At 40.3% G+C, this 11,690-nt stretch overlaps 1 protein-coding gene across 2 annotated transcripts; it reads left to right on the forward strand.

Annotated features, from left to right (window-relative positions):
- The first annotated feature begins 1,617 nt into the window (after positions 1-1,617).
- Positions 1,618-11,505, forward strand: pcgf6 (polycomb group ring finger 6). 2 transcript variants are annotated; one of them, XM_050071534.1, is made up of 11 exons: positions 1,622-1,697; positions 2,394-2,578; positions 2,872-2,971; positions 3,980-4,076; positions 4,273-4,328; positions 4,443-4,502; positions 5,106-5,223; positions 7,728-7,755; positions 8,030-8,128; positions 10,404-10,490; positions 10,608-11,505. In XM_050071534.1, the coding sequence occupies exons 2-11, from the start codon at positions 2,540-2,542 to the stop codon at positions 10,656-10,658; spliced, it is 735 nt and encodes a 244-aa protein (XP_049927491.1). In that variant the 5' UTR covers positions 1,622-1,697; positions 2,394-2,539; the 3' UTR covers positions 10,659-11,505. The 2 variants fall into 2 exon arrangements, with proteins under 2 accessions (XP_049927490.1, XP_049927491.1); XM_050071533.1 differs by lacking the exon at positions 7,728-7,755 and adding an exon at positions 7,456-7,483 and having other exon boundaries at positions 1,618-2,578.
- The last annotated feature ends 185 nt before the right edge of the window (positions 11,506-11,690 follow it).

Here is an 11,690-nt window from a genome sequence, read left to right on the forward strand (position 1 = left end):
AGAGGTGAAGGTGTTATGCTGTCAGTGCTCGATAGATTAAAATGGCAAGTGAAAAATATGATTACATCTGAGGACAACTAAAGTTCAACAGGTGGTCCAAAAGAAGTTTGAATTTTATTGTCTTTCTTAGATTATCTAATGTAGTCGGATAAGTGGCAGGCTTGATAAATGACTGATAAGTGCATATGCTCCTGCCATCCTCGTTTCATGCCGCTCCATCAAAATCCACTCAAACACATCAGCTATACAGGATGCTTTGTAAAAGGTGGATGTTGTTTTCCCCTACTAATATTAGGACTTAAGTGTGTTCAAAATGAAAACACCATCCATCTTCCCAATGTAAATAACCCAAATGTACACTCAGTTCACAACACCTATAACCCCTGCATGTAGTTACAGCCTTACATCCTTTAAAAACTCAGGTTTCATGGCCATAAACACAGCAGCAACTGTTCTATTTGGAGCCAATGACCTGCAAGAGGATACATGAGAATGAGTTTCATTAGCTAAGCATAAAAACCACTATAATGCCTGAGACGGTGATGGGTTTCCCATCTCCCATAAACAACATGATGTAAATGGTGTCCTACAGGAATGTCTGTGCTGCTTAGACATGTCGTTGGGGTTGTCTGTGAGGGGATGTCCTGACTCTGCATGTCACTGCAACATTTAACACCAAATACACTGTGACTCTTCCTGTTGTGTTACCACAGAAAGACAGAGGGTTTGGCTCAGGAGCTCAAAATCCTTAAATTATATAGGCTTTGTTATGTTTCATTTATTTATTTTTGATCATACCTTCGGCCCAAAATAAATATAATTTACTCTTTCTGTTTACTGCACAGATCCATGTGCAATTTGTGTGAAATATCTCTATGATCTCTAATGAAAATAATGTAAATTGGTGGATCTACAGATAGTGTTGTCCACATTGTTATGGCTGTGTTGAATGCTAAAAGATGACATTTAGTCAATGTACTTTTTCCAATTCAGTGTTATTATGTTGGGCAAATATCTGACACAAAATGTTGACTTGAAACATTTAGGCAACTGCAGTATTGCTGTTTCAGCTTATTTATTCTTCTTATTTAGAGCTCAAGGAGCCTCTCCTGATACAGTAGTGACTACCTCTGGTGGCCAAGTGAGGTCACACCTGTGCACCTATGGGATTGATTACGTATATGACAAAGCAATACCTCCTCGTTATGACGCCAACAAAATCAAAAATGTATGAAAAGAAAGGGTAGATAACCAGTGTAGGACAAAAACAGAAACTAACACATGTATAACACAGGAATGACTTCTGCTCTTCAAGAAAAGTGAATGTAAATCCTTTGTTGACCACGATTACATGCTTTGAGCGCTCCCTGCTGGCAAGAGTGTGTAGTGTACTACCGGAAAATACGTAATCATGTTTTCAAAATAAGTGTATCGGATTTGGCAATCGTGTTATGAGAAAAACACTGACTCACTGTATTTTCTTATATTTCGTGCAGTTAATTTAATCCCAGTTCACACCCTTTGAATCACACAATTCTGTAAAATTATGTATTTTCGGTTTTGTGCATAATATTGGTTTACAGGTCAGGTTACATTTATTTTGAAGGATTAAAACAGGAAATGTTATTGTTATTGATCGCAAAACACGCGCGAAGGAAATTAAGTTGCTAACGTGAGTGTGTGAGGAAGGAGACAAAGTAGGTAAAGTTAGGAAGGAATTTTGTTTCGTGTTTAAGTTGTCTTTTGTGGTTATAGCACGAACTGTGGCGTTTAACTGTGTCATGTGAGGTCACGTTAGCAACTAAGCCGTGACTTCACTCTGTAAGCGCATATGTGTCTGTTACTAATACTGCATATGATAAGCAAGCTAATGTTAGCCCGCTAGCCAAGCGTAGCTAACTACTGACATCCAAAGGAACTATATCTTTCATATTTTACTTGTGGCAACTTAACACTGACGCCCAGGGTTAAGTTCTACTTCAAAATAAACTGGTTCCAGTTTTGTTTTCGTGACTTAAAAGTTTGGGGCGTTTGTTGTAACGTTAGTGTTAGTTAGCAGTTGTTGGACGTCATGAAGTCATGAAGAGTCAACATATATATTGTTGCATTTCATTTACCTCGATTGTCGGAGCTGAGAATCTCGTCACGTCCGACTTGGCCGCTTTCCAGTACAACGAGTCGGAAAACCACAATGTTAGCAATACCAGTACGAGGCAGGTTAGCCATTAGTATTATTATTATCCGTTGATAACGACATATTACGCTGTATTTTGCGCATACAAACACTGTAGTATCGTGTCCACAGACAGATAGCTGGACGGGACTGCGTATACGACGTTTTGTAATGAGACACTATTAAGACAGAAGTGCTAATAAACGGTATATTACTACAGCTTTCACTACTGTTGATGCACGGAGCAGTTGTGTTGGATTTTGAGGTCGGGGTTGGTGAGGTCCCCCCGACTTTCCCAGTTGGAAATCCGACTTCCAGTAGAAAATTCCTCCTGAGAACTTTAAAATTCCGATTTTCCTAATACAAATGGAACGCACCATATCAGACAGCGATTCAGAGGAAGAGGTATGTTTACATTTAATTTCACACAATGAAGGTTTCTTCTTCTTTATTCATAATAAAGTCTTTTAATTTCCTCCCTTTTCTGACAACTCACAATAATATCCCTCATCTTTTGAGCTGTCCTGCTTATTTAACTGGAATATGCAATAACTGAAACTTACATTAACCCTTAACTACACATGGCATTGCTTTTCATTTAGTTTAAAAGGCAGACGTGAGTTAATGTTAAAGAAATGCAACTGCAAGTCTGTTTTGAAGCAGTAACCATTGACTGTCATTTGTTTACTTTCCCACAGCCCAAGCTCCCTCTGAATCAATTCTACCCCTATATCCGTTGTGCCCTTTGCTGTGGCTTCTTCATTGATGCCACCACCATCACTGAGTGCCTCCACACATGTGAGTTACAACAGAGACGTCAGAGGGCCTTGAGTGGATTCAAGGAGTTCCACATGAATTGGATGTTTAATTTAATACATTTTTAACACTGAGTGCATTCCAGTGGTTGGGTTTCTCCTTTGGGAGTCAAACTTTTTGGGATACAGTAAGGCATACGGGACACAAGGAGAATAGTGTGCAAACTGGAGATATGGTGCTTTCACAGTATGCCTCCTAGAGCACTAAACTCTCAGGATACCCACACCAACATGTCATTCCTAGCATGATGTCTTCTAGGGCTGCCACTAACGATTATTTTCATTGTCGACTAATCTGTCGATTATTTCTTTGATTAGTCGACTAATCATTTCATCGAAAAATGTGTTAAAATTTTGAAAAATGTCGGTCTGTCTCGCCCAAACCCCAAAATCATGTCATCTAATGTCTTGTTTCATACTCACGCCAAAGGGTTTTAGTTCACTGTCACGGGAGAGTGTGTGAAGCTGCCAGTATCTGAACGTAAGAAGCTACAGTAAGAGTATTTTGGGGTACTTTTATAGTACTTTTCTATGAAAAATGACTCAAACCGATTAGTCGACTACTAAAATAGTCACCGATTATTTTAATAGTCGATTAGTAATCGATTAGTCGACTAATCGTGGCAGCCCTAATGTCTTCATACCACACATGTTAGGTTTAATAAGACCACACACAGGAGACCAGCTGATAAACCAGTCAGTGATCAGCAGATATTAGCTTATCACTGACACATCTGTCAGTGGTTTTTTTTTTTGTTTGTTTTTTTACAGCAAAACATACTGCTCACTAAATGTCTCAGCCACAGTATTTTAATTAAAACATTTAAGTTAAAGGATTCTTACTAAACTCTTTTATGTGTTTGTGTTTAAAAAACGACATTGGCTTGCATATAGTCATAAGGTCTCAAAAAATAATATTTATATCGTTCTCAAAAGTCCATATTAATCTAGCTATGTGTCTTACATTTTGATATGTTTTATCTTCTCCAAGTTTGCAAAAGCTGCATCGTGAAGCACTTTTTCTACAGCAACAGGTGTCCCACATGCAGCATTGTGGTCCACCAGACACAACCACTTTACAACATCAGGTAGGTCTGATGATATTTGCTCTATTTGATCATTTGTGTCTCTTTCTGTGCCTGTTATTTAAATAGATTGTTGCTAGTTATGCAGAGGAAAAAGTTTTAACAACTGTGGAAAATCATTACATATTATTCTGGAAATTAGAATGCATTCATTTTCTTCAGTCAGTGTTAAGCGTCAAATGCTTTTGTTTTCCTGTAGGCCTGACAGACAGCTGCAGGATATTGTTTACAAAATGGTTCCCTTCCTGGAGGAGTGTAAGTACAGTATATTTACACTCAGATGTAGTTTAACGTAGTTGATGAACATCATTTTGTGTCATTTTCTGTTTGAATCCTAACGTTAACTCTTTTTTTAATTTTGTACCACAGTGGAAAGAGAACAAATGTGTAACTTCTACAAAGAGAGAGGGATGGATGTGCCAAAACCAGGTAATAGTTCAGCCATTAAAGTTTAAGTAAACAGGCTTGGGGCAATGTCAGGTGAACTCCTGTGATCCATTGTGTGTAATGTAACACACAGTATATCACCGTCTTTCTGTGTCAATAGCTTATTAAAGGATAAAGTTAAATGCAATGTTACTTCACACATTGCAGATAAGCTAATAAATAATATTTAACTACAACATATTTAACACACTGTTGGCCATAGAGCCTCTTGTGGACCTGATTGACACTGCTCCATTTGTTGTCAATGAGTAACAAATTGATGTTCTCTCACTGCAGTGCCATCTTTGGTCAATCAGAATATTTTCAACAACACAACCCAAACACAATAAAGTTTAATCATACTGTGATCAGTGGCGTGTGCATAGGCAGACTAAAAATAAGGACAAGGGGGAAGGGAAAGAAGGGGAACAACTTCTGAGGGAGTTTTCCTCCTTGTTGAACAAAAGGGGAAAATATTTATTTGCTTTTATATCTAAGCACTTCTGAAATGGAGGTCCAAAGATTGAGATTTAGCATAACAGCATCAAAACCTTGAGACTCTGTCACTCAAGCTATTGCCCTGTGTTTTTCTCTCCTGCCTTGCAGTGGTGGTCTCCCCTCCAGGTCCTCCTGTGTTAAAGAGGCAGAAGAAGGACAACATTCCTCAGTCTGTGTTCGCCATTCCTCCTGAGCTGGATGTATCTCTGTTGTTGGAGTTTGTTGGGTAAGGATCTGATGCTAATGCTGGACAGTTTTGTCCAGCGTGAATTGCATCTGTATTGGTTATTGGTTACACAGCCTCTGAGCCATTCTGTACGTGTAGATATAATAAAAAAAGGCCCTGCACAAAGAAAATCTAGGTTGCAAATGTATTCATTCAGGCGTCAGACACAACACTTTGCACTATTGTTTTAAATGGCTGAACGTGCACTAAAAACCACGTGAGGCATGTCAAACTGCTTCTGACACAGCCTCATTGACCTTGTTTTTGTTTGTGGAGTGTCAAATGAAGACCCACCAAAGCTGTGAGGCAGAGAGGAAGGACGGAGAGACAGAAAGGCGGGCGTCTGTTAGCTTAGCTGAAACTTTATAAACAGTACAAATGTAATTCTACAATGCTAACAAAACAATGACCACTGCTAACACCTATAGTGCTACAGATTTTAACTGCTGTGTTGTTGAGTCTGCTACTAAAAATAAGAAAAATAAAAGCTTAGACCCTTGGTAGTTACGTTAGCATAACAGACCCACCCCATGTCATCTACAATGAATGTTTACTAACATCTGGTGGTCATAAGACGTAACTTGCTACACAAACATGACAATAGCAATTATTTGACATAGTATACAGTTACTATTAGCTGTTCTTAATATGACTTTTAAGTGACTAAGAAAGTGATTGTTCTGTGGATTTGGCATTTTAAATCTGATGCCTGCAGTGTACCATATGATCGGCATGAATCAGATGAGGCGCTTAAGTAATTGTTTTGAGTGTATTTGAGCCTTAACTGTTTCTCACTGGCCCAACATGTCATGGTGTTTTCATTCTTAATCTTGTTAGTGAGATGTTTTAATTAGTTAATAAGCCACACCTGCTGTCAGGATGATAGGGAGAAGGTTCAGTCTCTGCTGCTTTCAGACAGAATCAAATGGCAGAGCATTTGCCTTTTTTTTCCTTGTCTTAATTCTCAGCCTGATGTTGAAATGCAAAAAACACTGCCCTCTTTGCAATGAGAACAGTAAACAGGTTCTCACGGTCTATTTTTGTTATCTGTCTCCTAGTAACAGTGTTCTAACAAGTGTAACCAATAGGCATTTTCACAGCAGACATTGGCCTTGTCATAGCAGTAAAAACGCAGGTGTAACTAATAACATTAACGATGACTCTGCTCCCAGTAAGCCATGCTAATGAGCTAGCATGCACAGCAACAAGACCCTGCAACTCGCAGTCTTAAATGGAGTGCAGCCGTTGTAAATGTTTTTCATCACACTTGTGCATTTGCATCTACGATATGTGAAAAGTCTTCTGTGAAAAGTGCCTGTCGCACTGGGCATATTGTGTACTCTGCCTCTCTTTTAGAAAATACAAACTCACAAGGTCAGTGTGAAGTAGCAGCACTGTTACAGCTACAATGAAACAAAAACATGAAGGTGTAAATCATTCTCTAATTAGCAGTTAGGGAACTGCTGCTGTTCTCATGTCTCTTACTGTCAGAGACAATAAAAAAAGAGTTGTTAGATGAAAGGATAGAGGCTTTGCTTCTGGTCTGTAGACATAAATATGACACTCCTGGTGACCATGTCTTCCCCTTTGAGGAATATGTGGAATGCAGTTTGTAGCAGTGAATCAAACTATGCTGTTGTTACATAAACATGCNGTTTGTAGCAGTGAATCAAACTATGCTGTTGTTACATAAACATGCTACTAGATGGCCCCAGTGTCCCCACACTTTTTCTCGATTGTTTACACACATTTTCTGAAAGCATGCCTCATACTCTCAGAACTCTACACACAAATCAAAAAACACACTCACAGGGTTGCCAGGTCCGCTTATTAGCCGCGACTTTGGGCTATATTGGTAGTCGCGGGTTGCGGTTTTCTGGGCTTTCTTCTAAAGTGGAGTTGCTTATTTGTGTTTGCCCATGTGATGAGTCAGTGTGCATAGTAGGGCAATTAACTCCAGAGATTTTCTTCATGAAAATTGTGCCAAATGCAGAGAATTGTGTGTAGTGTTTTGAAAAGTGTGTTTTAGAACTGCAATTTGAGTGTAAAGCAGGAATTGTGCTTGTAGTTTAGCAGAATTGGTTCAGGGGGTTGGTGCATGAGTTACATGTTGTGGTCATTGTGTCTCAAGTACTAGTATTTGTGTGTAAACAATTGAGAAAAACTGTAATTTGACTACTTGCTCAGTAGTAGGTTCTCCGTACTGTGTATTGACTTCTGTTTTGATTTCAGGGCTGAAGAGGGCATCAGTAACTACAAGGTATTTACTCATAATATTAATAAGTATTTCTAATAGTTAAAATTAGATTATAATTGTGNAGCAGGAATTGTGCTTGTAGTTTAGCAGAATTGGTTCAGGGGGTTGGTGCATGAGTTACATGTTGTGGTCATTGTGTCTCAAGTACCAGTATTTGTGTGTAAACAATTGAGAAAACTGTAATTTGACTACTTGCTCAGTAGTAGGTTCTCTACGTACTGTGTATTGACTTCTGTTTTGATTTCAGGGCTGAAGAGGGCATCAATAACTACAAGGTATTTACTCATAATATTAATAAGTATTTCTAATAGTTATAATTAGATTATAATTGTGCACTGTAAGAGAGGCTGCATCCAGACCTGCTTATATATCAGGACATCCCTGATCAAGGGACATCAAGCAGTCCTGTAACAACAGAGCCTGTTGGGATCTCTGTCAAGAATAGTGTCATCAGTTCATCATTGTATTCCGTAGAGTTTTTGATGAATTACTTTATTCTGAAAAGTCTGATACAGTATACTCCACCCTGACCACCCTGTCCCTGTTTAGCCATTAGAGAGGCGGTACGTCCGTGTGTCCGGCGAGGCCACTGTCCGCCACGTGGAGCTGTTCATCAGGAGGAAGATGGAGCTGAGCTCAACCTGTCAGGTGAGTCTGCCAGGCTTACGGCTAATGAGTTCACAAGGTGACATGTCCCTGTCTTGATCCTGATTGTTGCTTTAGACAGACTTGGAAACAGGACAGCAAAGGAGGTTGGCAGTACAGTAAAGTGTAGGCGTGCACACTGACCAGGGTCAAGCTGGTGTATGTAAGAGAGGGTGTCTTTGCTGATTAAGAGACAGCAATTTTGTAATGCCCAGCAGAGTGATCAAACTGGTGTGCAGCCAAGCATCAAAACATGCATTGAGTAGACCCACCATGTCTCTGTATCGAAAGAGTCAGTCAAGTCAAGCCACCAGGACAGTATGGTCTTGACAATTTCCTCACCCATTCAAGAGGCTTCCTCAGTATCTTTGACTGGTTAGAACTTTTTAACTCTGTTTGAGGCTTAATATCGAGTTCAGACTGTAAACCTAGTTCACATTACACGATTTTCACAGCGATTTTGACGTCGCAGAGGATCTTGAGAGCCACCTTGGGTCGAAGGTGAGTCGGCAGGTAAGTCTGCCACGACAAGTCCTCATGTGTGAACAAGCCTACGAGCAAGTCACCCCCTCGTCTGTGACTGGGACTGGATATCTGGCATGCTAGAAAACTGACACTGTCTGACACGACTGACAAAGAGCATCAGCCAATGAGAGGCGAGATACGTTCTACGTCAGCACGCAGGAGGTTGGGAGAAATGTGAGGAGGATAAGCCACAGGGTTGCCAGGTCCGCTTATTAGCCGCGACTTTGGGCTTGTTTTTTGGTAAAGTCTCTTACATATATTGGTAGTCGCGGGTTGCGGATTTCTGGGCTTGTTTCTAAAGTGGAGTTGCTTATTTGGGCTTGCTCTCTATACGTCGCCTTTCTCTATATATATATCCGTTGCTTCTTTTGGGCTTGTTTCCCTAGCCCTGGCTGCTTGTTTCTCTCCCAAGATGTGGCAACACTGACAAGCCGGCAAGCAGCAACAACAATGGTGGCGTCCACAGGATCACAGGGAGCGTGTTGTGTTTGGACCCAGGCCCTGGAGGCAGATCTGATTCCACACTAGGAAGAATATCCATGCCTTTACAATGTGTCGTCTCCAAGTTAAAAAACGTCACTTTGTTATCGGGGCTCTGTCGGCAAGGGCTCGGTGGAGAAATCTTGTGGTGTGCACACACAGGTCGTAACGCAGTTTGCAAGACTCACGATGACAGAAACACACGCCGCCAAGTATGAACACTCAAAAGATTACGATTGTTTCCACGACGCAAAATTGGGGTGAAAATCGTGTAATGTGAACTAGCCTTAAGTGGAAGCGCTGTTGAGAGTGCAGATATTCTGTGGAGCGCTGGCTGCTTTCTTTCAGCACTCATATTAACCAGATGGGCTGTTACCTTTGAACACCTGTTTCTTTAGTTCAAATTCAGCCTTATCCAAACGAAAAAGCATAAAATGCGACCAGTACAACAAGCAGTGCAATGAGGAATGCACATGTGTAAACTGGAGACACGAAACAACTGATTACAAGCAGAGCCCGATATAGAAGGGTCAGCTGCTTGGGTCAAAACTCAGCAGGGTGTCTGTGACAACAGACAACCTTAATCTCATTATAATCAAATAATTAGTGCAATGATAGCACAGGTCTGTCTCAGAGCAGTGAGAGAAGGTTCATGGTTGAAAATATTAATGTTACAATCAGGTGTCAAAGCACAGACGAACGGGAACACCTGACTATTCAGGTGTTGGCGTATTTTGTATTTAGGAACACGTGGATGAGGATTAGCAGCTTATGTTGATTTCCTGGCTTCAGTGCTGCGCTGCTGTGGGCTGACTGGAGAGGACAGATGAAGACTAATGAAGGGCCACTGTCCATTATAGCAGAGGTCACAACAGTTGTATAACATGTACCTTTAAATTCTTATATTGTTAAAACACTTTTTGGAACTTTGGAATCGACGTGGAGTTTTAGTCTAGCCCATCATCTCCTTCCAGTTTATCAGAAACATTTATGGCATCTCCTGCAGGTTTAGTCGGTTGAACATTTCCCTGCATTTTTGATGCAGCACTGAATATGGTGGATAGTTGAACTTGTGATGGACTCATAAGTTGTCCCCCCAGAATTTTTTTTGGACCCGGGATGACCCAGATGCCTGGAAACGTTCCGGCAAAATTATTAAAACCCATACATACAGAGTTCTCTGTAGGCATCACAGGACTTGTGGACTGCTCAGCTCTGCCTGATTGAATCTCTGCTGCTGCAGTGGTCTGAAGTGTTTCTGTGTGTCCTGCAGGTCGATGTGGTTTGTGGAGATCACCTCCTAGATCACTACCAGTCACTCAAAGACATACAGAACTCTGTAGGTGAAGAGGCACTACAGGTAAGCACAGCAAAAACACACAGTAGGAACAAACCACAGTTTTAATGATGGGAGTTTTGTAGGAGATCAGGATCACTTTGGAGTCATCATTTTGGTTTTGTTCCCATTTTGCTTCAGGATGGTCTGTTGGTGCTGCACTTTGGCCTGGTCCTGCCCTCACAGTCATGAGCGCAAGAGGTGGATGTCGTTAACTCCAAAGGGGATGACCGTTATTTTTGGATTGTGTTTCTCTTCATTGGACTCATAATGTGGAGTAACATTTTCTACATTGGCATTAAAAGTGCTCCACAGCTGTTTTGGATGTGTTGTCGCTGGATTGTTTCTATCTGCTTACATTTGATACAAGTTCAAACTGTTCGCAATGTAGCATCAGATTTCCAGCTCCCAACATCACCATCTTATATTCAGGGCGACCCATGTGTCTTGCTGGACACAGGTGACATACATATGAATTTTACATGAGTGGAAATGACAAATACCTAGTCTTAGTGCCAAGATGTCTTCTTAGGTGTTCATTGTGCTTCCACTGCACACAAGACTGTGACTGCTGCTGTAGCTAAAACTGAGCTAAACCACTGTATGTAGGGCTGAAACTTATATGTCTCTGTGAAGCTGCATCAGTCTAGTGGACCTATCTTTTTGGAAACTAGCAACTGGTATCTTAATTTTTTTGTATTTATGATCTCAAGGGCTAAGTGTGATTTCAGTTGTGATTTAAAGGGCTTCAAACAAATGTGCTACCAAAGGTTTGTGTGTGTGTGTTCTGTGGAGCATAGAGCTACACTTGCATTTTTAATTACAGCTTGCTTCTTGTTGATTTACACATTTAATTTAAGAGCTTTTGTATAAATTGTCTGCTGATGCAAATTTATGAGTTTGACTTGATTAAACCTGCTTTCAGTTCAGCTCAGCAGAGCACAAAGTAGTTATTTAACTGGGGTTTGTATCAAAGTCTTTTGATAGGGTTTGTAAAAAATAGCATTCCTACTGCTTTGTCAGAATTAATAAATGACTGAGATGACCAACTGAGAGATGTTTCCTAATTTCCTAATCTTGTGTTTTGTTCAGATTTATGCTTGTTATCTAATACCAATACCCTTAAACCTAAACTTTATATGTATGCAGTTATGAAGTACCACATGACAACCAGTCAATGTTATCTGTTGGAGATATGATGGAAGTTTATAGATAGAAGATTCC

The sequence above is a fragment of the Epinephelus moara genome, chromosome 19 (assembly GCF_006386435.1).
Source record: "Epinephelus moara isolate mb chromosome 19, YSFRI_EMoa_1.0, whole genome shotgun sequence".
NCBI classification, from domain to species: Eukaryota; Metazoa; Chordata; class Actinopteri; order Perciformes; family Serranidae; genus Epinephelus; species Epinephelus moara.

Coding starts and splice junctions, on each gene's coding strand:
- pcgf6 (XM_050071533.1), top strand. CDS start 2,540: ATGGAACGCACCATATCAGACAGCGATTCAGAGGAAGAG. Junction 4,329..4,442: donor GGTTCCCTTCCTGGAGGAGT/GTAAGTACAGTA, acceptor TTTGTACCACAG/TGGAAAGAGAACAAATGTGT. Junction 4,503..5,105: donor GATGGATGTGCCAAAACCAG/GTAATAGTTCAG, acceptor CCTGCCTTGCAG/TGGTGGTCTCCCCTCCAGGT.